General features: G+C 39.5%; 2 protein-coding genes across 6 annotated transcripts; both read right to left on the reverse strand.

Annotated features, from left to right (window-relative positions):
* Nucleotides 1-1,205: 1,205 nt before the first annotated feature.
* On the reverse strand, nt 1,206-9,079 carry LOC311097530 (uncharacterized protein). Of its 4 annotated transcripts, none has more exons than XM_084137289.1 (5): nt 8,925-9,079; nt 5,776-5,895; nt 3,847-4,100; nt 2,070-2,189; nt 1,206-1,877 (listed from the first exon to the last, which is right to left on the reverse strand). In XM_084137289.1, the coding sequence occupies exons 2-4, from the start codon at nt 5,831-5,833 to the stop codon at nt 2,130-2,132; spliced, it is 372 nt and encodes a 123-aa protein (XP_083993415.1). In that variant the 5' UTR covers nt 5,834-5,895; nt 8,925-9,079; the 3' UTR covers nt 1,206-1,877; nt 2,070-2,129. The 4 variants fall into 4 exon arrangements, with proteins under 4 accessions (XP_083993415.1, XP_083993414.1, XP_083993413.1 ...); XM_084137288.1 differs by having other exon boundaries at nt 3,688-4,100; nt 8,925-9,075; XM_084137287.1 differs by having other exon boundaries at nt 2,070-3,084; nt 3,123-4,100; nt 8,925-9,065.
* Nucleotides 9,080-10,771: 1,692 nt separating this feature from the next.
* LOC311097521 (uncharacterized protein) lies at nt 10,772-24,921 on the reverse strand. Of its 2 annotated transcripts, XM_084137269.1 has the most exons (4): nt 24,827-24,921; nt 23,870-23,986; nt 12,422-12,541; nt 10,772-11,823 (listed from the first exon to the last, which is right to left on the reverse strand). In XM_084137269.1, the coding sequence occupies exons 2-4, from the start codon at nt 23,925-23,927 to the stop codon at nt 11,126-11,128; spliced, it is 876 nt and encodes a 291-aa protein (XP_083993395.1). In that variant the 5' UTR covers nt 23,928-23,986; nt 24,827-24,921; the 3' UTR covers nt 10,772-11,125. The 2 variants fall into 2 exon arrangements, with proteins under 2 accessions (XP_083993395.1, XP_083993394.1); XM_084137268.1 differs by lacking the exons at nt 10,772-11,823; nt 12,422-12,541 and adding an exon at nt 14,608-16,044 and having other exon boundaries at nt 24,827-24,920.
* Between the last annotated feature and the right edge of the window lie 2,158 nt (nt 24,922-27,079).

The raw sequence follows: 27,079 nt of genomic DNA on the forward strand, positions 1-27,079 counted from the left end.
TGCCCCTGTTTAGCATATTTATAATTCCCCATTACTCCTACATGGGCTGGGACCCAACCCAACACGTTGTTGACTCTTGACTTTATCAATCTATTCACTAAAAATGCACTATATCATTAACAATATCTTGCCTGGATTCAGAATGCAGATTCTTTATACTTAGTAAAGCTGAACTTGAATCAGACCATATCACTACACCTTTCGATCCATACTCCTCCACCCATAATAAAGCCAACCTTATAGCAATTAACTCAGCTGTATACACAGCAAGATCGTAACTAATTCTATTAGCCTTAATCAGTTTTAATTCAGGGATTGCATATGCAACCCCACTCTTTTATTTATTTTTGATGCATCTGTACATACCTGAATATTATTTCCATATTTTCCTCCCACATACATTTCAAATGTACAGTTGCTCGAGCGCCTCTACTGGCGGAAACCATATTAAACTATCTAACCCTATAGATTAAGATATTTATCTGTTCTCTTGGCTGATATTAAACAAACACTATTTATCTCGCCGCATGTGTTCGATTTGGGATAATATATGTAACAATAAAACATTATTCTAGAAATAACATTTATTGGTGACAGATGATTTACCATAAGAGCATTTTTGATTATGACTTTGTTTAAACTTAAAATAGCCACCAAAAGAGTATGCAGTTGTTTTTGATGCTGATGATTTGAAAACAAGCTTATAGGGCTGTTGAGAACCAGAACTAAACTGACCTGAGCCTGAAGTTTAGATGCTTCCCTATTATTGATATGCCTGGAGATAAGGAATACGAGAAGAAATTTCAAATTCACTCATTGTTTACTTGATCTATTTAAACACCACTTCAATTACTATTAATTAACAGTATTCAGTTGTGTTGCATATTGGATTGCATATAAAAAACATTTTTTTAAATCAATTTTGACCTCACTAATGCTGCTGAGTTAGTTTCAGCGTGTGTAAATGTTTTTTTTATGCTAATTTTTCTACAGTTGTTGTTTGTTGTGTGGTTGGATTTCAGCTCTCAAAAAATCTGATCCTGAATCAGCATGAAGAGATCTGAGCGACCAGATCTGGATTCATGATATCTGCCGCCATCTAGAGTCAAATCTGTAGAAATGTAAATGTTCACTTTATACAGAAACACTGATTTATCCTGATGATGAGACACAAAATCTGCTTCAAAAGAAGAGGGAGAGTAAAATAAATACAACAATTCACCTTTATTTGAGCTTGTTGAAAATGTTCATTTAGAGATCTTCAGCTTAATGCTTTTTCTCATGAGTCTTTAGATTAGATACTTGGTTGAAACTCTTCCCACATGAAGAGCACTTGTACGGTTTCTCTCCAGTATGAACTCTCTGGTGTCTTTTTAAGTCCCTCAGTGTAGTGAAGGTCTTCCCACAGTGAGAGCAAACATAAGGTCTCACACCAGTATGAAGACGCTCATGATCTTTTAAACTTTGCAATAGTGAAAAACTCTTTCTACAAAAAGAACAAACATGAGGCTTCACACCAGCATGAACTTTAAGATGTCTGCTTAAGTGTGATGCCATAACATATGTTTTATCACACTGATCACAGCTGAATGATCTCAATCCAGAGTGAGTGTGCAGATGTTCTCTGAGAATTTGTTTGGATGTGAAACTCTTTCCACACTGAGAGCATGTGAACGGTCTTTCTCCAGTGTGAACTCTCATGTGCACATTAAGGCTTTTTTTCTGTATGTAACTCTTTCCACACTCAGAGCAGGTGAAAGATCCTTTCGCTTCAGTTTTTCCAGCTCGTTTCTGTGTGAAATTCTTTTCAGTCTGTGAAATTATGTTTCCATCTTCATTTGTGAAATGCTGTTTGTCTTCATTCACTTCCATCGGGTCTAAAATCAACATTAAAATCCCATGGTTCAATTGAAGACGGACAAATTAGAAACAAAATCAGGAAAGCACACATGAGAAAAATCCAGTTTACTAAGTCTATAGTATCTAGTTTTGGATGTTATTGTTATGTCGATTTTTTTTATCTTAATGTTCCTCATCAGTCATTAAAGAGAATGAAGGAAAACACCAACCTATTTGTTCCTCTGTATCTTCATCTTTTATTCTGCAGGGTTCTTCCTTAATCTCCATCTTTACAATAGTATGTCAGTAGTTTCTCCTGGAGTAATTCCTCCTGCTTGCTTCTTCTTCTCCTGTGGGAAGATGGGAATATTCCCAGCATTTAAACTCTCATGAACGGCTGTGGGAGCTTCACTGACTGAAGGAGTGAATTGTGGTCGTTGTTGCTCATTTAGCAGATGATCATCACTAATCACTCTCAATTATCCAGCTTTAAGTGTTTTGATCAAACAACTCTTTAGAAACAATTAAACTCTTCTGGCTGATTTTTATGTTGCTCTTACATTAGATAAGATTTACATGCATTAAAGACTTTACATGCATTTGTTAAATAAAATAAAATGAAAACAATTCATAGGGTTTATTAATAAACAGACATTGATTAAACATGGGAATGTGTGCAAATTAGAGACAACGTAATCGTTTGCAATTCAGGCCCCGTCCACATTACTGCGTTTTATTTTAGAAACGGAGAATTAAAACGAATATTTTAGAAACGGAGAATTAAAACGAAAGATTCAATTCAACATTGACAATAACTGCAAATCCACTTTAACAAATCAAAATTCCCTAGTTTTAGCAAATTATCCAGATTTTGACATTTACATTTAATTATTTAGCAGACGCTTTTATCCCAAGCGACTTAAAAATGAGGAAAACAATAGAAGCAGTTAAACTCACAATAGGACAAAAATATGTAAATGGTATGACCCTTCCCAGTTTAGTCTTATGCAGTGTAAAAAAATTATAAAATGATAAAGGAAAGAAAGTGTTAGTATTAATGGATCAAGCTTTGCCGAAAAAGATGTGGAAAGAGTTTCACCCAATTATCTAATCTACAGACCCAAAAGATTAATCTGAATGTCAAATTATTTACTTGTTAGTGTATTATTTGTAAGTAATGGATCTGAACATGAACTTTGATCATAAGACAACTTCGGGCAATGTTTTTTCTTATGAGTATGGTTTCTCTCCAGTGTGAACTCTCTGGTGTGATTTTAAGACACTGGATGTGTTTTGAAGGTCTTCTCACAGTCAGAGCACATATAAGTCTCACACCAGTATGAATACTCTCATGCGCTTTTAAATGTTCCAGTCGTGAAAAACCCTTTCCACAAAAAGAACAAATGTGAGGCTTTACACAACAGTATGAGTTTTAAGATGTGCTTTTAAGCTTGATGCCAAAACAAATGATTTCTCACACAGATCGCAGCTGAAAGATCTCACTCCAGAGTGAAAGTGCATGAGATCTTTGAGAGCACTTTTTCCACACTGAGTGCATGTGTACAGTTTTTCTTCAGCGTGAGATCTCACATGCACATTAAAGCGTCCCTTCCGAATGAAACTCTTTCCACACTCAGTGCATGTAAAAGGCTTCTCTCCAGTGTGAGATATCATGTGTCTCATGAGGTTTGCTTTGTGCCCGCAACTCTTTCCACAATGAGTGCATGTGAACGGTTTTTCTCCAGTGTGAATTCTCATGTGCGCATTTAACTCCTCTTTGCGAGTGAAACTCTTTCCACACTGAGTGCATGAATAAGGCTTTTCTCCAGTGTGAATTCTCAAGTGCACCTTCAGGTGTCCTTTCTGAGTGTAACTCTTTCCACACTGAATGCATACATAAGGCCTCTCTCCAGAGTGAGATGTCATGTGTGTCTTAAGGTGTGCTTCATGTATGAATCTCTTTCCACACTCAGTGCAGGGGAACGGTTTTTCTCCAGTGTGAATTACCATGTGGCTGGTAAGTTGTGATTTATATGTGAAAGTCTTTCCACAATCAGAGCAGGTTAAAGATTCTTTGTCTCCAGATTTTTCAGCTTGTTTTTCTGTGATATTCTCTTCAGTCTCTGTAACGACTGCATTTCCATCTTCATTTTTGAAATGATGAGGTGTTTGAAACTGATTTTTGTCTTCATTTTTATCTGTCAGATCTCCATCTTCAGTTGTGAAATGATCGTGTTTGACTTCATTCACTTCCATCTGGTCTAAAATTAACATTAAAATCAAATTTAGACAAAACGAGAAACAAAGAAATAAAGTTCATTCTTAAAGTTCATTCTTAAGCCCTGTGCACACCGGGACAATTACCGTGCGCACATTTCATGGACATTTAGCGCCTCGTGACTAAATAAAATGTGCCAATGTGAGCATGCACACCGGCGCGCAAAACGGCAGGCGTTAAAAAAACAACAACAACAAAAAACGCCTCAGGTTGGTTATTTTGGTTTGACGCGGCGCGTAAAAAAAAAAAAACTTTCCGACCAATGAGATTAGCGTGCACGTGCCAAATTCAAAACATGGAGTGAATAAATAATGACAGAATTTTCATGGGTGAACAATCCCTTTAATGTATTTAATGTACCCCATTTATTATTGTTATCGTTACAGGTCCATCTGATATGCTAATTTGATGTCTTATTTAAGTATTTAAGTTAATATTGTCTGTTTTGTACAATTAAATGTATTTATTTTATATAAGAAGATACTGTTTATCTAATTAAGTTTAGTTGATTGTACTGCACATTTGCACGTTTATTTTTTAACCAAAATCAATTAAAGTGTTTAACTAGTTTACAGTAAATGCATTGTCTGCTGGTTTATTTAGCTACTTTCAGGACACCACATTAAAGGGGGTCGCACACCGGACGAGAAGCACAGCGCCGAGGTATCGCACACCGGACGCGCATTTTCTCAGTTTATGGCCAGCAATATTGTTATGTTTAAGGACATTTAGGTTAATGTCTGCACTATTTTATGATTGTACTGTACAATTAAATACAATCGTTGCTTAGTCTGCAGTCTGAATTCACTTTACCTCAGTGTGTCCGTAAACAATGAATTGAGAATCTCACCTGAAAATCCGATAACATCAGCAATTTTCATTGAAGCAGCTGATTTTTGTTAATGAATGTATAACTAAATGTATATTGCAGCACAGGGGGAAGTCAGTATATACATTAACCATGATTTGCGACAAATATAATGTAAATTTAATATAAAACTATGTTAAAACTATGCAAATGGCGCGGCAGGATTTTGAGCAAGGTCCTGAGCCGTAGCTGGGCGCCGCGGACAGACGCCGCCGGTGTGTGTACACTCATAGAGAATAATGTGTTCGAATTTTAAAGATGTGGCGCTGCACTTCTCGTCCGGTGTGCGACCCCCTTAGTATCCCACTTAATACTGTAAGACTTTGAATATTAAAGTGCAAATTAACACCTGGCCACACTTGTGGGTTGGCTACTGTTACAATTTAAAACCGTAGAAAGGTAAAAACATGCCAGGCAGACACTGATGCAAGCAACACCGCTACAACTAATAACATTGATAATCGGTGTGTTTTGTAGTCAGCGAATAATCAAGCATCGACAATAGTCAATCATATTGGTGGCACAATGGGCCCCCACATAAGATTCTGCTTAAGGCCCCATGTAAAGGCTTGGGCCGGCCCTGCGCATTTCCAGGGAAATCGCTTGGTATGAGCACAAAGACGCGCCGAAAAATGTCTCCAAAAATGCTGGCGATAAGCGCGTGCGATAATTGTCCCAGTGTGCATGAGGCTTTAATGTAGCACAAATATAGTTTACTACTGAGTCTACTAGCATCTAGTTTTAGATGTATAATCAGTAGTCTTCAAAGAGAATGAAGGAAAACACCAACCTATTTGTTCCTCTGTATCTTCATCTTTTATTCTGCAGGGTTCTTCCTTAATCTCCATCTTTACAATAGTATGTCAGTAGTTTCTCCTGGAGTAATTCCTCCCGCTTGCTGCTGCTTCTCCTGTGGGAAGATGGGAATATTCCCCAGCATTTAAACCTGCTGACCACAGCTCTGCAACCAGCACAAAATCCCTTTCACTGACCTTTACCTGGACTGTTCCCTGCTGGTAGATTGACCTGCCTAACTAAACCGTTTTCATCTTTTTCATCAACATATGACCCATTAATACTAAAACTTACTATTCTATATATATATGGGATGCACCGAATCCAGGATTCGGCTTCAGATTCTGCCGAATATTGGTCTTTTTTTAGGGATTCGGTTCCTGCCGAACCTTAGAATTTTTTTCCACCAAACCGAACCCTATGCTTGCTGGTCGACGTCATGCCGCTGTTGATTACGGGAAGGTGTTTACGTAGGTGGACCGTTCGAATGCAGGAGGCAGTGAGAAAGTGAAAATCGAACTCGTGAGCAGAAAAAGTGTTGTTTGACAGTACTTCAGTCAAATGAAGGCGATTCGAGTCGAGCTACGTTCAATTTGCAATGCCGATTTGTCTCGTGGTGGCAAGGACCCTAAACAATACACAACATTGGCGCTAAAACATTTGCGATGAAACATCTGAAAGAATACGAGTTGTGCATTAAGGAATCTACAGACAGCAGCCAAAATGCAGCAACTTCAGGCACGGCAAAGGAAGGACAGTCACAACTAAAAACTTGTTTACAGTTAAAATAAAATTAAAATAAAAATACACTGCTGTGGACGTTGTTTACTTCATTAATGTGTTTACTGTGTTAATGGACTGAGGATGGGAGAAGGATTCGGTATTCGGTGTCGGCAGAATCTTAACCAGTGGATTCGGTATTCGGCCGAAACCCAAAAATCTGGATTCGGTGCATCCCTAATATATATAACCTATATGTATATATATATAAAGAACTGGGACTACTCACAGCACTTAAATATTGTTGTTACCCTAATGTTGGTTTGTTTGCTTCTATGCTTCTATTGTTCTCCTCATTTGTAAGTCACTTTGGATAAAAGCATCTGCTAAATGATTCAATGTTTGTATGACTGAGCCCCAGACTTTCTCTCTCTCTCACACACACACACGCAAACAATCTGTGCGTGCCAAACTACCTAAATTATGATTTAAGCGGCCACTGAAGTTTATAGTCTAATCATCAAATGAGTTCCATATGACAATTATCTTTTAGCCCCACACTTTTCAGGGCTTCAAACCTCTAACAGTGGATGGGACAGACGAAAAGAATAGGGTAATAATTTCTGAATGGAACGCATGAACCATTTCTTTCCTCCCTATAATTTTCTCTTTGGTGTCTGGCATAAATTATTTTGCGTATTTACGTGTGAGGGTAACAGGAAGTTGAGGTAAACTGAAGAGCACGGTCTTCCAGCGTGTGCTGATTGACAATGGCATCCTCCTCAGAACGCATAAGTTATGAATGGCTTTTCATAAAGTGCAGTTTTAATGCCATGCCTGCCTATGGCATTAAAATGGCAACTGCGATGAACTGCTCAGTGGAAGAGTGCAGTTTGGAGGTTGGAAATGTTGCCGGTAAGACAGCATAATGTCAGCTTCTCGTATGAATAGCGATGTGTGGTGATTTTTTGAGTTAACATTGAAAAAGTGAACAGCGTGGTGCAAAACAGAGTTGCCATACAGGAGACTTTTACTCCAGAAATGCCCTTAGTTCAACCGGTAAAAAAATGTTTGGGCAGCCAAGCGTGAGCAAGTTTAAAGTGTGAGTGTTATAGCAGAGGCTGTAACAAGTGATGCAAGGATGGGAAGATCAGGAATGGCAGAAAGGGAAACATCACATGACATTAGGGGCTTTCGCACCGGAGGAACCTTTTCATAGTTCCTAGAACTATTGGCGGAAGTTCCCGGTTTTTAGCCTGTTCGCACCGCAGGAACTAGGAAAGATTTTAGTTAGGAACTAATTTAGCTCCTACTTCACAGTAGGGTCTAAACCAGCACTACAGGAAATATCCGTGACGTTAGTGATCGCTGATTGGCCGGACGCACTCGAAACACCAGATGATATAAACATAAATGATGGGAATTTGTAGACGGAAAAGCATCCCAAAAGCTGTATCGTTGAGCACAACCATGTGGCGCGCGGTTCAAATGAGTTTCGTTCCGCTCTTGGCACATAAACATTATTGAACATTTATCGAACTCTTGATATCGTTTTATAGTGAAAAATTATATCGCAATAATTATCATTATCGTTTTATCGCCCAGCCCTAATATATTGTATTTTTTATGCTATTTTTAATAGCCTAAACATAATTTTTATCATCATTTTAATATATATATATATATATATATATATATATATATATAAATAAAATGCTTTCATTATAACATCTTTATTTTGAAAGTATTTAAAATACAGGCCAATAGTTACCTTTTATTTAAATTTACAACCATATGTGTGCATTATCTTATTACCTCTCTGATTGCATTCACTTTCAAAAACTCAAAGCAAGACAACGACCCCTTACTGAATCAACACACTTTAGCGGTTCGTTATTGGTTTTAATGTTATGTAAGGGAAATGTCCTTGAACACTAATCAAAGAAATATCATAACGTCTGTCCTCTTCTTTTAAAAGAACGTCAAGTGATGCGTTTCAATATTGAGTTCTGATTGGTCAATTCCTGTTACTTATAGTTCGTTAATTACCATATGTATATAATTGTAATATACCATTTGCATGATAGTTTTACATAATAGCTGGTTAATCTAATGGGGGGCGGTGGGGGGTTGTGGTTTAACACAGGGTAAGTTTTTTGTCATTAGAACCCTGCTTACATTAGATATGATTTGCATGCATTAAAAATATGCTTAACATGTTTCATTTGCTCATCAAATAAAATGAAAACATAAATCATAATCTTCACAAATTGTAATGTGAAAAACCAGTCAGTAGCGTTCACGTTTCACGAGCGTAATGAACAATATCAGTCGATTAGTTTCTGAGTGATTCACTTATAACTGACTCGTTTAGTCGTTTGTATTTAGATTTCTCCTAATAAATGATAAAATGAATGTACTCACAGTCTGAAAAACAGCAAGAGCAGTCAATGATGCTGTTTATGTCCAGAGCCCGTTCCTATTAGACATTCTCTGTTATGTTCCCTTCCCTCGCTCACTTCTCTTCTTCTTCTAGACTCGAATGTGTGTCATTGCTTCGGTTGCTCGAGCGCCTCTACTGACGGAAACCAATCAATATTAAATTATCTAACCTTCATAGATTCGATACATCTAACCCTATAGATTAAGATATTTATCTGTTATCTTGGCTTATATTAAACAAACACTGTTTATCCCGCCACATGTGTTTGATTTGGGATAATATATATAATAATAACACATAAAAATATTATTTTAGAAACAACATTTATTGAGGACAGTTGATTTACCACAGAGCATTTTTGCTATTTAAACTTAAAATGACCTCCAAGGAGTAATGAAATTCTGATGCTGATGATTTGAAAACAAACTTATAGGGCTGTTGAGAACCAGACCTAAACTGAGCCTGAAGTTTAGATGCTTCCCTATTATTGATATGCATATTGCGCATCTTATGATCGTATTGGCTACTTTAGCTTTTCACTTTTCATATAATCAACATAGATGAAATTTAAAAAACAATTATTTTATTTAAACATCAATATGAAACTAAATCGTTTTCTTTAATGACTATAGGCTACAACATAGGCCTATAGCCTACAGTAGCCTACAGAGAAATTTAATGTTGGAGCGGGATTTGAGCGAACGCCGTCTTACAGTGAGCATGTGGGGGGAGAGGTTCGATTTTCGAACAGTCTATCATCGAATATTATTTTTCTCAATATGCCAATCCTTAATAGGCTATTTGGTGTTTTAATGCCTGTTTGAGATCTCTGTGAAAGTTTTTAAGCAGTCTTTTAGTGTCGCTTTCAGAGGGGTCACGTCTGTAACATTGTTTTTTTCCTCATAAATGCGAACACGAAAAATAAAATAAAATGAATATTTTATGTTCTGTGGAGAGCCAACCCTTCTTCATCCGGTGAGCAGTATCACTTTTGGTTTGCGCAGTGTAATTAACAGAATTACAAAAAAATATTTTGCCACCTAAAAGTTAAAGATTTTTTGTGTCACGTCCGTAACCGTAACGCATGTGTATTTCACTCATATTAAATATAAAACACATGTGTAGTCTGATATTTTTCTAATGTCTGGACTCCTTTATTATGGGAGTATGGATAATGTAAACAGACGTTTCAATATATTGGTATTAAATGCATTTTTTGAGAATTTATATTTCAAGTTTTGACTGCAAATGTCACGTCCATAACGCTGGAATTGGCCAATAGTAATGTAAAGATGTGGTAGCATTGGATTTGGATGGGAAGGATAACTCTGAGGGTTGGAAGGGGTGTGTCGTGATTCTGCCTTCTCGCACCGCGACACAGGTTCGTGGATCTAAGTGTCGCGATTACGGTTTCATATCGCATATCGTTACAGCCCTAATAATCATAGATGACGCCATGGGGTTTTATTTAAAATAAATAATGTAGCCTAAGTATGTAGGCTTATAGGCAATATTTATACAATACTTACTAAAATATAATTAATATTATTTTATTGCATTTGTATTAGTTGTTTGAAGAGTAAAAAAAAATCGGTCGGTCTTAACGCAAGTTAAGTCGTACTAAAAGGAAGGAAAAAAAATAGGGTCAGTCCTAAATTGACAGGGTCGGTCGGGTTACGGCAAACAATAATTTTTTAAGGATGGCCTTATTGAAAATGTGTAGGCCTACCAACTTACTCATAGAGCCACATTGACAACACTATATCTCTGGAAAATAATCATACTGGCCCTTAAAATTTAAGAAGAAATTTCTTTTTCTTTTTTTTTTTAAGGATATTGAAATGTTTTTAATATGAGCTACAATTTTGACCCAAATGTGTTTATGTCTGAGAACCTTTTATAGATCTTTTATACACATACTTAACTGTAGACACTGAAATGACATATTTTGAATGTCATGTTGAGTTGACAAACCTTTTCTTCGTCCATGGTCTTGAAATGACTGAGAATGACAAACAATGCTGCCATCTAGTGTCAAATGTAAATGTTCACTTTATACAGAAACACTGATTTATCCTGATGAGACACAGAATCTGCTTCAAAAGAAGAGGGAGAATAAAAGCAATACAATAATTCACCTTTATTTGTGCTTGTTGAAAATGTTCATTTAGAGACCTTCAGCTTAATGCTTTTTCTCATGTCTCTGTAGACTAGATAATTGGGTGAAACTCTTCCCACATGAAGAGCACTTGTACGGCTTCTCTCCAGTATGAACTCTCTGGTGTGTTTTTAAGTTGCCCGATGTAGTGAAGGTCTTCCCACAGTCAGAGCAAACATAAGGTCTCACACCAGTATGAACACGCTCATGATCTTTTAAATTCTTCAGTCGTGAAAAACTCTTTCCACAAAAAGAACAAAAGTGAGGCTTCACAGCAGCATGAACTTTAAGGTGTTGTCGTAAGCCTGATTCAAAAGCAAATGTTTTCTCACACTGATCACAGCTGAATGGCTTCACTCCAGAGTGACGGAGCAGATGATCTCTGAGAGAATGTTTCTGACTGAAACTGTTTCCACACTGAGAGCATGTGAACGGTTTTTCTCCAGTGTGAATTCTCATGTGCACATTTAGTTGTCCTTTCTGAACGTAAGTCTTTCCACACTGAGTGCATGTATAAGGCCTTTCTCCAGTGTGAGATCTCATGTGTCTCTTAAGTTTTGCTTCATATTTGAAACTCTTTCCACACTCAGAGCAGGTTAAAGATCCTTTGACTCCAGTTTTTCCAGCTCGTTTCTGTGTGAAATTCTCTTCAGTCTGTGAAACGACTGTGTTTCCATCCTCATTTGTGAAATGCTGTTTGTCTTCATTCACTTCCATCGGGTCTAAAATCAGCATTAAATTCCCACGGTTCAATTGTAGACGGACAAATTAGAAACAAAATCAGGAAGCAAAATCCAGTTTACTATCAAGTCTATCTAGTTTTAGATGTATTGTTATTCACATTTAGATGTGATTTACTCACCCTGAGGTCATCCTAGGTGTATATGACTTTCTTCTTTCATACGAATACAATCGGTGTTAGATTATAAAATGTCCTGGCTCTTCCAAGCTTTATAATGGCAGTGAATGATTGTTTCTGTTTTGAAGTCCATAAAATGAATATTTTTCTTACACAAACGCATCGCTTCGCTTCAGGCGGCCTTTATTAACCCCCCGGAGCCACGTGGAGCACTTTTATCATGGATAAATGCACTTTTATGGACTTCAAAACAGAAACAATCATTCACTGCCATAATAAAGCTGGGAAGAGCCAGGACATTTTATAATATAACTCTGATTGTATTCGTCTGAAAGAAGAATGTCATATACACCTAGTATGGCTTCAGGGTGAGTAAATCATGGGCTAATTTAAATTTTTGGGCAAACTATCCTTTTAATGTTCCTCATCAGTCATTAAAGAGAATGAAGGAAAACACCAACCTATTTGTTCCTCTGTATCTTCATCTTTTATTCTGCAGGGTTCTTCCTTAATCTCCATCTTTACAATAGTATGTCTGTAGTTTCTCCTGGAGTAATTCCTCCTGCTTGCTTCTTCTTCTCCTGTGGGAAGATGGGAAGATTCCCAGCATTTAAACTCTCATGAACGGCTGTGGGAGCTTCACTGACTGAAGGAGTGAATTGTGGTCGTTGTTGCTCATTTAGTAGATGATCTCAATCACTCTCAATTTCTTTTTTTTTTTGCTCGAACAGTCTTTAGAAACAATTCCATGAAATGATTTTTTTTTTTTTTGAGAAAGCAGAAGACAATATATGAAACAAACTAAATCACGTCTTTTAAGTTTAAAAGAAATAAAACCAAATTAAATAAAACCAATTAAAAACTAATAATAACAAATGTACACATATTTAAAGCCACCGGCATTCATGCATATCAATGACAGAAATAAGCTCAATAGAACATCAGTCTTGACATTTAATCAAGTAGTTTGCACATTGTTTGTAATATAACATATTTTAGTTTAATACAGTTTAATATAATAATATTAACTAAAATTGATATGGTTACAAATTGGATGTATGAAATAATGATGTTAGGTTAAATGTTACCAAAATATTATACCCGAGAGACAGAGATTTATGTTCAAACACTTTCTGGCAACAGACTCTAAATGTTAAACAAATATTGAATTAAAAGTGGTGTTATTATCAGAAATTAGCTCTATAGTCCCAGCACTGTTACACTATAAATACTTCAATTCAGTTCAGAGAAAAGCTGAAAGAATATTGATGAGGGTTTATTGCTGTAATCAGACATCGATTGAACGTGAGATAAAAAATGTGTAATAAACATGCTTCCAAAACACAAGATATGGTGCCGTTTTCAAGGAATCTTAACTGTTTCTTTGTGGCCACTGCAGCGCTTCCGGGTTCTACGTCAGAACACCGGCTCATTGGCCGACACTAGTCACGTGAGCACCGCGACACATGCGTGATGTGGCAAATACATAGCCAGCATTCTGACGTAGAACCCGGAAGTGCTGCAGTGCGTTTACTACGTCAACAGCATAAAGGAGATGAAAAAGGTATTCTCGTTGCTTCATAACATTAAGGTTGAACCACTGGAGTCACATGGACTAGTTTAATGATGTCTTTACTACCTTTCTGGCCCTTGAAAGTGGTCGTTGTGTTGCTGTCTATGGAGGGTCAGAAAGCTCATGATATCAAAATATCTTAATTTATGTTCCAAAGATGAACGAAGGTCTTACAGGTTTAGAACGGCATGAGGGTGAGGAAATTTGACCGAATTTTAATTTTGGGGTGCACTAACCCTTTAACAACCTCGATTAAATCTGCCTGAACACCTTCCAAACTTTCGCTCCTCCCTAAAAGCCCAAACTTAACGCCAAACCATGTGAATGTAAAGTGTAGTAAAGTGATGTGTAGATCAGTGATTGTCGTAAAATACAGTCTACTGTCGCTAAACTAAAGGACGTACTCAATAATAAAAAGAGTTGCTTAACTGCATTAAGAGGCGAAAGTCATAATGTTCATCAAGCGGCTTTCTGTGCGCGCGCTCCGAGACTGAGTGGAACATGGAAAAGAAAAGTGAACTTTGGGTAAATGCCTAAACACTTAAACACACACAGAAATATGTCAAAATGTCCAGCTTGGTGAGTTTAACAGTGTATTGAATCTGTGCTTTCGGTCTTAAAGTGACATCAGCCTAATATTCCTGCTGCCATCTGTGTCATTAAAGGGATAGTTTACCCAAAAATGAAAATTCTGACATCATTTACTCACCCTCAAGTCGTTTCAAGCCTGTATGAATTGCTTTCTTCTGCTAAACACAAAAGATATTTTGAAGAATGTGGGTAACCAAACGGTTGATGGATCTCGTTGACTTCTATGTATGGGAAAAAAAATGCTATGGAAGTCCATGCCCATCAACTGTTTGGTTATTGACATTCTTCAAAGTATCTTCTTTTGTGTTCAACGGAACAAAGAAATAAAAGTAAATGATGACAGAATTTTCATTTTTGGGTTGAAGGAGAGATTAAACAATAAATATAATCAATAATAAAATCAGCTGCAGAGAAGCAACATGGTCTGAACCCAGCGATTTATTCACATCTAGATCTTTTTGTCACAAAATACTCTGAAACTGGTTGAGGATCCAAACGCAGTCGTTTATTACAGAAATTCTGAATCATAATCCATAAAACAGGCAACAGGTCAAAAATACAGGACAGATAATACAAAGAGACAACAGAGCAGAAAAACAGTCAAACGAGGAAATCCGAGAAACCAGGCAGAAAATGAAAACCAAAACACGGATAACCAGAGGGAGGGCTCTCAGAAATGCAGTGTGACACTAACAAGACTTTGCAAAGAGTGAGTAAAAACACAGGGCTTATATAGAGGGCATGCACTGGACTGAGTGGCAAAAGAGCTGCTAAGCTCTTAAAGCTGTTAAGCATTTGCTGTTTGTCTGCAATTTTATTAGAATCTTTTTCAATGCAAAAAAGTCTTTAATATTAATACTAATACTAATACTAATACTACTAATTTTAGTAAATTATCCAGCTTTTGATTAACCTGAATGTCAAATAATTACTTGTAAGTGATGGATCTGAACATGAACATTTGCTAATTAGAAAATGTCGGGCAACGGTTTTTCTCATGTTTCTGTAGAGTAGATAATTGGGTGAAACTCTTCCCACATGAAGAGCACTGGTGCGGCTTCTCTCCAGTATGAATTCTCTGGTGTGTTTTTAAATTGTTGGATGTAGTGAAGGTCTTCCCACAGTCAGAGCAACAATGAGGTCTCACACCATTATGAACACTCTCATGCCGTTTTAAATTCTGCAATCGTGAAAAACCCTTTCCACAAAAAGAACAAAAGTGAGACTTCACACCAGCATGAGTTTTAAGGTGTGTTTTTAAGCTTGATGCCAAAACAAATGTTTTATCACACTGATCACAGCTGAATGATCTCACTCCAGAGTGACGGCGCAGATGAGTGGTGAGAACGCTTTGGGATGTGAAACTATTTCCACACTGAGAGCATGTATAAGGCCTCTCTCCTGTGTGAATTCTCATGTGCACATTAAGGCTTCCTTTATGAGTGAAACTTTTTCGACAATGAGAGCATTTGAACAGTTTTTCTCCAGTGTGAGTCCTCATGTGCACATTAAGGCCTCCTTTATGACTGAAACTCTTTCCACACTGAGAGCAGGTGAATGGTTTTTCTCCAGTGTGTTCTCTCGTGTGTCTGTTAAGGGTTGATTTACTTGTGAAAGTCTTTCCACACTGAGAGCAAATGAACAGACTTTCTCCAGTGTGAGATTTCATGTGTTTATTAAGGTCTGATTTGTGCATGTAAAACAGTCCACACTCAGAACAGGTGAAAAATTCTTTGTCTCCAAAATTTTCAGCTTGTTTTTGTGTGAAATTCTCTTCAGTCTGTGAAACGACTGCATTTCCATCTTCACTTTTGAAATGATGAGGTTTTTCAAACAGATGTTCGTCTTCATTTGTACATGTCAGTTCTCCATCTTCATTAGTGAAATGATGCCATTTGTCTTTATTCACTTCCATCGGGTCTAAAATCAACATATTAAATAATAAATTCCCCAAATTCAATCAAAGAAGGAAAAGAAGGAAAATGAGAAACGAAGAAATCAAAAATTATTTTTTCATGTAGCACAAATCTAGATTACTACTGAGTCTTCTAGTATCTAGTTCTAGATATACTGTTAATATACTCCCGAGAACCAGAAATATAAGAGATTCCTTTGTGAATTTAGTTTATGTCAGTTTATTTTACTTTATGCAATATGTGTAGAATTGCCATAAATGTGTAGTCCCATTTTATGCAACTTATTTAATTTGAATATGAATGTTCTTGTGGCAACATGTAATAAAAAAAAAAAAATGGAAGAAATAACTTTAAAACAGTTTCATAAGAATCTCTCATATTTCATAGGAATACGGATTTAAAATTTCTTTCCCTTTTCACTTGTTGTGTCTCCCCAAAATGCCTGATAAACATACTGTAAGTCCTGGTGTCTCTACAGAGGACATGTATGAAATCAGTGCCCTGTTTCATAATATTCTGAATATATTCTGAATATTTCATTCATATTCTGATTGGAAACCCCATAATGTTGAGATGTTTATTTATGACAAACAATTGGAAAATTACTTGGGTATAAATAAACGTACTTGGTTACTTGCATAACCTCGGTTCCCTTAGACATAAGGGAACGGGTACTGTGTTGCAAACGCTATGGGAAACTCCTTTCTCGAGAATTATTGAAGCCTTTATTTTAAAACGCATTGCAGCTGCACAGCTAGAGCATCATAGCTTGAGTGCCTCGAGCTGATTGGCTGTGCTGCCGCAACTGCATGAACCTATGGCGAGTCGGCAGAGGCGAGCGGTCCAATCGGAGCGCCTGGCACCTTGCCAGCCTCGAGCGCGGCAAAATAGGCGTAGCTGAAGAGTATAAATTCAGAGAAAACTCGCAGTATGACAAGTTTAATCGACTGAAGCGAAGCACCTGAAATAAGAGAAATAGCATGGCAGGCAAGGCAGTACTCGTTCCCTAATCTCTAAGTGAATGTCTTCGATCGGGACTCCATTGGACCAAGCCTAAGAGGAAGCCATGCCTCTTGTGGAGTGAGCTCTAACACCTATGGAGCACGAGAGACCCAGAGAGGTGTAAGCTAGGGAGATGGCATCCACTATCCACCTTGACAGTGTTAGTTTTGTGACCGGTAGCCCTTTGGTGTGGCCCCCGAAACAGATAAAGAGCTATTCAGACTGTCTAAAAGAGGCAGAACGCTCCAGATAGATTCTCAGGGCTCTGACAGGGCAGAGCGTGAGAGCATCACTATCTTCTCCCGATATGGGAAGAGTTGATAGGGAAATACCCTGGCCTCTGAACGTTGAGAGCACCTTTGGTACATATCCGTGTCTTGGTTTAAGGACGACTTTGGAGTCATTGGGCCCAAACTCAAGACAGGAAGCGCTCATGGAGAGTGCTTACATCTCCAACTCTTTTAACTGATGCTAGTGCTAATAGCAGAGCGGTTTTAAGAGAGAGGGATCTTAGATCAGCCGACTGAAGTGGCTCGAAGGGAGGTCACTTAAGGGGAAGTAGAACCAGGGAAAGGTCCCAGGCCGGCACCGAAGGTGGTCGAGGCGGGTTAAGTCTCCTGGCCCCTTTAAGGAAGCGAATGATGAGGTCGTTTTTTACCCAAGGAAGAGCCAGCCACTGGCAAGTGAAAAGCTGCAATAGCTGCCACATACACTTTGAGCGTGGAGGGGGGAGCGCCCCGCGTCCAACAGCTCTTGAAGAAATGTAAGCACCATTGGTACTTCACAACTATGCGGGTCGAGGTTCCGAGCTAGACACCAGCTGGAGAACACTGACCATTTGTGGTGGTAGAGGCGCCTAGTGGACAGAGCTCTAGCCTCCAATATGGTATTCAGGACACCTTCTGGGAGGTCCTGGGGTACCCGTTGAGGGGCCATGCATGAAGGGCCCACAAGTCGGGATGGGGGTGCCAGATCATCCTGTTTGCCTGCGTGAGGAGGTCGCTCCTCAGCGGGATCGGCCACAGAGCTGTCGTGGACAGCTGCATCAACTCTGGGAACCAAATCTGGGTTCACCAGAGGGGGGCTACAAGAAGGACTACGCACTCGGTGTTCCTGATCAGTTTGATGACCTGAGGGAGCTTTGAGAACAGAAGGAATGCATAAAGGGGAGGCTGGGCCACTTGTGGGCCAGCACATCCCTTTTCTTTGAAAAGAAGTTGTCTTCTAAGGCAAAGAGGTCTACCTCTGCCTTCCCGAAGTCTTCCCATAACAAAAGAACCATCCGGGGGTGGAGAAACCATTCCTCTGGGGGAACGCTGCCCCGAGATACTTTGTCTGCCCTCACGTTCATCGTGCCTGGCGCGTGAGCTGCCCTGAGTGAGCGCAAGTTGTGAACAGGTTGCGAGACCTGAGACCGCTCTGGCGATTTATGTAGGGTACCACAGCCATGTTGTCCGTATGAACCAAGACGTGGTGTCCCACCAGATATGGGATTTCAGAGCTAGAAAAACTGCTCTCATTTCGAGGCAGTTGATGTGTAGGCACTTCTCTGAGCTCGACCAGAGACCGGAGGCAGGCCTGCCCTCGTACAGAGCTCCCCAACCGAGGTTGGAAGCATCCGTTAATATAACCCTCCTCTCTGAAACCAGACCCATGTTTACACCCTGCTAATACCAGCTAGTGTCCTTCTAGGGGGCCAGAGCTCTGGTACAACGCTGGTTTACCCTGATATTTACGAGGCCCGAATGCCATGCATGGGCAGGAATTTGAGGCATTAGCCACAGCTGAAGGGGGCGCATATGCAGTAGGCCTAGCTGGAGTACTAACGATGCTGAAGCCATAAGGCCCAAAAACCTTTGAAACGTTCTGAGGGGTACACGGGAGGCCATTTTGAACAACGCGGCGAGCCGCTGAATTGACAGAGCCCGGCGTGGGCCATGCTCTCATGTGAACGGAGTCGAGAACTGTTCCCAGGAACGTGATCCGTTGGCTGGGGAACAGCACAGTCTTGGCAAAGTTTACCCTGAGCCTGAGGCTTTCGAGATGGCCAAGGAGCCAGGCTCTGTGCGTATGGGACTCCACCTCTGTTTGAGTCAGTACGAGCCAATCGTCAAGGTAGTTCAGAATACGCATTGCCCGCTGTCTCAGGGGGGAGAGAGACGCATCCATGCACTTTGTGAATGTATGAGGCGCTAGAGCCAGTCCAAATGGTAGGACTGTATATTGATATGTCTGCCCCTCGAAGGCGAATCTCAAGAATGGCCTGTGATGGGGGTTCACTTGGATGTGAAAGTAAGCGTCTTTTAGATCTACTGAGAAGAACCAGTGGATCTGCGCCAGGATGTGTCTGGTCGTAAGCATCCTGAATGGCCGTACCATGAGGGCCCTGTTCAGGTGTCTGAGATCTAAAATGGGTTTCAGGCCGCCGTCTTTCTTCGGAACGAGAAAATAACGGCTGTAGAAGCCCGACTCGCTTTTTGAACAGCCGACTTTCTGATCTCAATAGCCCCTTTTGCCAGCAGATTCGATACTTTGGAGCGGAGGACATGAGCCATAGTGCTCCCTACTGACATTATAGCGTGAAAGTGTGGAGGTCTGGGGGCGAATTGAAACGAGTAACCGTTCATTATGATATTCATTACCCAATCTGACACTTCGGGAATGGCCTGCCAAGCCAGAGCCCGATAAGCCACTGGCTGGATCATATCTGAAGGCGAAGCGCCCAGACTCGGGGGCTCGTTTATGTGAGAAAATTTGCTCGATTTGTGCTTTTTGTGGGTTGCTGTTAAAACAGCGTTTGGGTGCAGGGGTGCATGACAAATGATAGGCCCATGTTCTGAATTTAACACTACTCCAACCGCCTGAACTGAAGAGGGGGCTGTGAGACACTCGAGCGATCTTCGGGGGTGGTCCGGCCGCAGCGGGACATGAAACCCTCTTTCCCCCGGCTAGGACGGCTTCTTAGGCTCGTGGTCCAGTGTGAGCTTTGGACGAGGACCCTGGCCATTGGAGAGCGGGTAGCGCTTTGCTGGCTTGTAGTGTGGGCCAGTCTCAACCGCTGGGCGGGGCTGGTAAACCTGCGGCGCTGGTTTCTCTGGCTGCGGCGTACTCTTGGGGCGCCGTGAAGCCGAACTGGAGCACTTCGGTAGAAAGTGCTACATTGCACTGGAAGCTTTCTTAGCCTCGGTGAAGTGCTCTGCAAAGCCGCTGACCGAAGGGCCGAAGAGACCTGTCGTGGAGACCGGTGAGTCGAGGAAGGCGGTCCTGACCTCATCCCTGATCTCAGTTAAATTTAGCCATAAGTGGCGCTCCAGAACAAGGCTGGCCATGTTGCGGCAAATATCCTGTGCAGTGGTTTTTGTGGCCCGTAGTGCAAGGTCAGTAGTGCTGCAAAGGTCCTTGAAGGCATCTGAATCGGGACCCCACTCGTCCATAGCGCAGAGGAGTTTGGCTTGGAACACCTGGAGGATCGCCATGATGTGTACTGCAGAGGCGGCTTGACCTACTGCCTACTGCATAGCAGAAGTAATTCTACACGGCTTAGACGGGTGCGTTGCTTTTGTTCTCCAACTGCCTGCAGTGGGAGGGCACAAATGAGCGGCGACCGCTTCCTCAAGTGGTGGGAGCTTCACATAACCCTTCTCTTCAGTGCCGTCAACAGATGAGAGCATGGTAGAAGCAGAAGAGCGCATTTGCGCTGAAAAGGGCGCGCCAGGATTTAGTGAGCTTGTTGTAGAAAATGGAGGAAATATTGGAACTTCATAGGAACTTATAGCTTCTACAGGAGCAAAAACCTTCGTTTCACAACCCCATAGCTCGTGGTCAGTCAACCTCGGATGGTTTAGACATTATGGCTGATAATCTAAATCCTTATCGAGAAATACTGTTGACCGGAAGTTCTAAATCCCTACTCCGCGTTCCGGAAGCAGGAAGTGTGACATAGGCCTATCCTCACACTCAGACGCCGCCACAGAAACTGCATCATCCAGGTCCTCTGCAGATCCGCCGAAAGACACGAGTGCAGCCACTTCAAGAGAGGGGTGTTGGTCAGTCTTTGCGAATAACACAGGAGAAGTGTCAGAAGGTGTAGGAGAGGCACGTGGGGAGGGACCCGGTGTGCAGTCGCTCAGATCATCACGCTTGTGGAACCTCTGCTCGCGCCGCTTTTTCCTACAGGGTTCGATGGGCGCCAGAGATGGAAGATGGGCGGGCCCGCTCTCTGAAGTAGCGAGAGCGAGCCTGGATGGGCATGCTGTCACATGAAAGGCAGCCGCCTTTAGTGAGTGCAGCCTCGGCGTGCTCAGGACCGAGGCAGACAGCACACTGGGTGTGTCGGTCCGACACATGAAGGGGAATCCCGCAGGATTCGCAGACGGGGAACGGCATTTTAAACAATGTGCTCTGCTCTTTTAGATAGAAAGCTTGTAAAGGATATCTCGTCGGATGCCACAGGAAAACGATCAGCTTGGGTGAGGAATGCCGGGCGCTGAAGCTGTTCCGCTGAAGGGCTGCTCGACGGCGAGAAGGCTTCTTATCCGGAGAGGTCAGCGAAATGAGTTGAGAAACAGAGCTCGAGCTGAAGGAGATTAAATCTGTCATATGGCGAGTTTTCTCTGAATTTATACTCTTCGGCCACTATTTTGGCGCTCTCGAGGCTGGCAAGGTGCCAGGCGCTCCGATTGGACTGCTCGCCTCTGCCGACTCGCCATTGGTTCATGCAGTTGCTGCAGAACAGCCAATCAGCTCGCTATCACTCGAGCTATGATGCTCTCTTGCTGTGCAGCTGCAATGTGTTTTAAAATAAAGGCTTCAATAATTCTCGAGAAAGGAGTTTCCCATAGCGTTTGCAACGCAGTACGAGATAACCGTTCTCGTAAGGGAACTCAGACACACAAAATATTACTGTATTTCAATAAGAGTGCTAAATTTGATCATTCAGTCAATGTCAGTCATTTTTAACCCTCTGGGGACCACAAACGCGCCCGCGCGTTTTGCTCGTTTTTTTTTTTAGCAATGAAAATAAACACTAAATGCTCTGTTAATTTTGATCTTTCATTTTCGTGTAATACATCAATCGATCCTGTTCAGTTTCTATTTTTTTTCTGTATACTCACAATAAAAATAAAGTGTTTTGCTTTTTGACAAATAAAGAAAAATTAACATGATGCGATTTCTGCCTTCTCTCTGTCAGTAAACTCCCATTTGAAACACGTTCGAAAATGATCTATAACTCCGCGAAAATTCAGTCAAACAGGCAAACAGACCCACGGGCATAAAGCTTGAGATCGCATCTTTTAAATGAAGTCATTTATATAAAAAACAAATATTCTCAGCTTCTGTAATTTGTATAAAAAGAGAGCGACTCCTGTCGAGCTCATTACGAGCTAATTCACAGTAATGTGACCACTCCCCGGAGAGCGCGTGCTATTCAAACGCAAATTCTGAGAACTATTTCAGAGCTGTGAAACGCCCACATCAGCTGTAAACAAAGCGCGTCGCGACTCCTCGCGAGTGAGACATTATAGCCTACCTTATGGAGAAAAGATTCCTCAGAACAGTGCTGATGAGGAGCAATATCTCCTGAAATGAGGAGCAGATTCCGCTGAGGAGTGAGGTAGGCTGTTTTCTTTTCTCACGTGTGGAATAACGTTATGGAATAATGTTAGTGTAGGCCTATGTAAACCGCAAAAAGATGAATCGCATTTCTATAATATGACTCGCCTTTCTGTGAGATGAATGAAGGGGACATATTTGTAAAGACTGTTTAGCCTAAATATGAATCGCGCGTCTGTGTGTGAAAGAATAAACTGCTTTGCTATAGCCTACTGAGATGAGTAAAAATCGACTGGAATATGTTGAAATAAAATGTATTTGTATAAGCAACGTATTAAACTGCAAAAAAAATACTATTTTTGTCAAAAATAAATTCATAGACTAAGATGTTAGATGTTCCAATGTTGGCTATATTCAAACTAATGAATACATATGATAAAATGTAGGCCTATAATCTTTTTGTTTGTTTTTTTTACAAAGAAAGAGTACACTTGAAATATTGTTGAAATTGTAATTATTGTTGTAATTGTAACATTTTTAATAAAATAGCAAAACATATTTACAAGAGAGATGCAAGCGAAATCTTAAATGGTCAATATAAGTCTTCTTCTAAATACATCTTTTGTCCTTGCATTGTGGCTCAGTCAGTGTCACACCTGAATGAATGGCTCATTATGCAGAGTGGGTGGGACATTGTAATCTAAGGTGTAAACTACTCCTCCCCCTCGCATATTGGCTTTCCAAGCAAAACCTGTTTTACACCATTTAAATCAATGTATTTTTTTTTGTGAACGATAAAGCAAGACTATTTTTACATCATTTTGAAGCTAGAACTCAAAGGGACAACATCCATTAGTCAAAAGTCTTGTGGACACATATTTAATATGTGTTTTGTGGTCTTAATTCAGCAACTTTCATTTTAATTTTTTCCAATAACCACGCATAAACATTATTCTCTTAAAAATACAAACATCTACATACACGTTGCTCGCATATTATGGTAGCCCTGTTTGTGCTATATAGAGTGAATTTACACCTTTGCCATTAACATGTTTATAAATAACTGAAAAAAGCACAAATGTCAAGGCATGTCAGAACATCTCAAGGACTCCAAAAACAGCTTGGTCCCCAGAGGGTTAAAGAACAATGAGTTGAAATTGTAATGGTAAAACCTCCAAACATTTCGTATCTCTGAAAAGCCCTGAATATGCTCTTTACAGGACTGTGACGTGAATGATCTCAGATCTCAGAAGAGAATGAAGGAAAACACCAACCTGTTTGTTCCTCTGTATCTTCATCTTTTATTCTGCAGGGTTCTTCCTCAAACTCCATCTTTACAATAGTATGTCAGTAGTTTATCCTGGAGTAATTCCTCCTGCTTGCTTCTTATCCTGTGGGAAGATGGGAATATTTCCCAGCATTTAAACTCGCATTGTTTAGAAACAGTTTGATTTTTTATTATTTTTTTTACAACAAACACACCGCAAAACACAGCTATGCAGCATAATTCAAAACATAATAATAAATAATCAAATCTGAACATTGGCTCTCAGTCTTTATTTGGCTTTGTTCTCTTGGTTTCTAAATAGAATTCATAAAAATATTGAATAGAGTATCATAACTCTAATAGGGGCACACTGTAACGCAGTGTTATAACATTTCCCACCCGCACAACTGAGACTTAAACCCGGCGAGATCAGCATTGAAGAACTATCTAATTTGTTAAATAACAGATAAGAGATTAAAATAATAACAGATTTGTCTAATTTTAAATAAACACAATAGACAGAGATGAAAAATTAACTTGGAAGAAATTTACTTTTGCTATGGTTAAATAAATGTTCAGTGATATGTTACAAAGATTTTTACATTTTGTCGCATTTTCTTCTCTATACAGTGACAGTGTTGATATGGCAACTAATAAATACACAAAGTTTATTTGCTAGCATGTGTTTTACCCCGCGATAGTTACCTACATCCCTCCCCACCCCTACATTAAAAACTGTTTACCAGGTTTAATTTGTTCATTACATAAAATGAAAACACAACTCATAATCTTCACAAATTATATTGTGAAAAATAGTCAGTAACGAATTTACGTTTCACGAGCGTATGAACAACATCAGTCGGTTCATTTCGATTAATTTCTGAGTGATTCACTAAATGAACAGACTCGTTTAGTCGTTTAGATTTGGATTTCTCCTATTAAATGATAAAATGAATGCACTCACAGTCTGAAAAACAGCAGATTTAGAGCAGAATGAACGGCTGTGTTCCACTTCTCATGTTTATGTTCCCTTCCCTCGCTCACTTCTCTTCTTCTCCTAGACTCGGATGTGTGTCATTGCTTCGGTTGCTCGAGCGCCTCCACTGGCGGAAACCATTTTAAACTATCTAACCTTCATAGATTCGTTACATTACAAGACAACCAATATAAGATCTGTTATCTTTTTTGAGATCATGTAAACACTATTTATCCCCAAATATGTTTGATTTGGGATACAGATTTTGGGATAAAGATTTAAACTTTAAGTATCTGCAAAGGAGTTTGCAATTAGGCTACCTTTTGGACAATTAAAGGAGAACTTTGACTGACTCACAATTTAGTTAGGAACTAATTTAGCTCCTATTCCACAGTGGGTCTAAACCAGCACTAGGAACTATCCGTGACGTCAGTGATCGCTGATTGGCCGAACGCACTCAAAATACCAGCACCCGCCATTTAAAAAAAAAAGATGTGTAAACACACAGATTATAGCCTATATATTTACTCCAGAAAATAACTCCATTAACATGGAAAACAGTGATAGATGGGCATCTCAAGCTTTATGCTGAGGAGAAAATCCAACGCGACTTTGAGGGGACCCAGCGAAACATGATTATGTATTTCTACTAAGCAACACTGGACATCAACCACACAGTAAACGCTAATAACTTTACAGCATTCATTAATATTTGTTGATGTTAATTTCAACATTTACTAATAGGCAAGATTATTAAAATCAAAAGTTGTATTTGTTATCATTAGTTAATGGACTGTGAACAATCTGGACCAATCAGAGACACAAATTATTCATTATATGTAATGAATAATCCAGCAAACTCACTCTCCCAACAAAGGTCTATGAAACTTCACCAAAAACTAACATCCCAAATGAAGCTAACACACTGGCAGAACCCAGTGTCCTGTTACAGGACACATTGAGACTGATAAGAATTTTACGACCCCAAAAGGAATTTGCAGGAAATTGTGACTCTCACTTAATTCTTGCTGAAAAGGAGAAATAGTCTCTTGTATTCTATATATATCCATGTGAGAAATGTATTAACATATATCTAATTTTCCCATCTCATGATTTTCCTTTTATGTGGTTTGGCCTATGGCAACCAAAATCATGCGTGGCATGTATAGTCTCTATAAACTCCAATCTTTGTCCCCCATTTGTTAATTTACATTACATTTTGTGATGCATTAGTATTATAAGAATCTTGAAGATTCTTCTTCTTAAACACCCAATGAAATTACTCCTAGAACACAAAGGGGCGGAAAATCTCCCTCCACACGGAAAACTGCTTTAAAAATCACTGATCACAAGATCAAGTCTCTTACTCTCTTAGTCCTTTTCTGGAATCCTGATGTGAAGTTTTCTAAGGACCCCCAACTTGTGCCAGGCTGCGGCCTTGTCTTTCCATTTACCAAAGATACTCTGACTCCCAATGGTTCTCTCTCATCAAGACAACATCAGCAAAGATCAACTGAAGCCTCAACAAATTGCATTTAGGAAAGTTTAATTCAAATGGGCGAGACATGCAAGTATCAAACTTAGTCTCATTATTTGATACATTAAGTATCCTTGCCCCTTTTAAAGGAAGGATGTGTTAGAACTAAACTGATGGTTTGCTCAAGGCTGTTGATCTGCTGAATTTCAAACAATGCTATAACTTCTTGCTTTCCTGTATTCTGCTTCAGCTCTTTCCCTTGGTAAACTGTATGCATGTATATATGTGTATGTTAGAGTAGTTTAAGTGTTTAGTCTAGTTAATAAAGTCTTGTTCCTGCCACATGTAAAGTTGTCTGTGTCTCAAGCTCATACTGGAGTCGCTAATCATGCAGATTTTTGGCTACAGGCTCTGAATGGTACTGTACAGTAAGAAAATTTCCCACACCCCGGAAATGTACATTTCTTAGAATTGATAAGAATTTCTTAGAATTATTGATTATTAATATTTCATAGAGCTAATTTGCTACATTAACATGAACAAACAACGAACAGTTGTATTTTTTATTAGCTAACCTTAAAAATTGATAAATAGTCCTTCAGTAATAAATGTATTGCTCATGGTTAGTTCAGGTTAATACATCAATTAATGTTAACAAATTAAACCTTACTGTAAAGTTTTACCATTATTTTATATATTGTATTTATGCTATTTTAAATAACCTACACATAATTTATCATAATTTTAATATATATACATTTATA

The sequence above is a fragment of the Abramis brama genome, assembly GCF_963993115.1.
Source record: "Abramis brama genome assembly, chromosome: 15".
NCBI lineage: Eukaryota > Metazoa > Chordata > Actinopteri > Cypriniformes > Leuciscidae > Abramis > Abramis brama.

What these genes read in the sequence shown, in the direction of transcription:
- LOC311097530 (XM_084137287.1), bottom strand. Translation starts at nt 5,833, where the DNA reads ATGGAGATTAAGGAAGAACCCTGCAGAATAAAAGATGAAGATACAGAG. An exon ending in AGATACAGAGGAACAAATAG is followed by an intron (nt 4,101 to 5,775) that starts GTTGGTGTTTTC and finishes TGTTAATTTTAG; the next exon opens with ACCAGATGGAAGTGAATGAA.
- LOC311097521 (XM_084137268.1), bottom strand. Translation starts at nt 23,927, where the DNA reads ATGGAGTTTGAGGAAGAACCCTGCAGAATAAAAGATGAAGATACAGAG. An exon ending in AGATACAGAGGAACAAACAG is followed by an intron (nt 16,045 to 23,869) that starts GTTGGTGTTTTC and finishes TGTTGATTTTAG; the next exon opens with ACCCGATGGAAGTGAATAAA.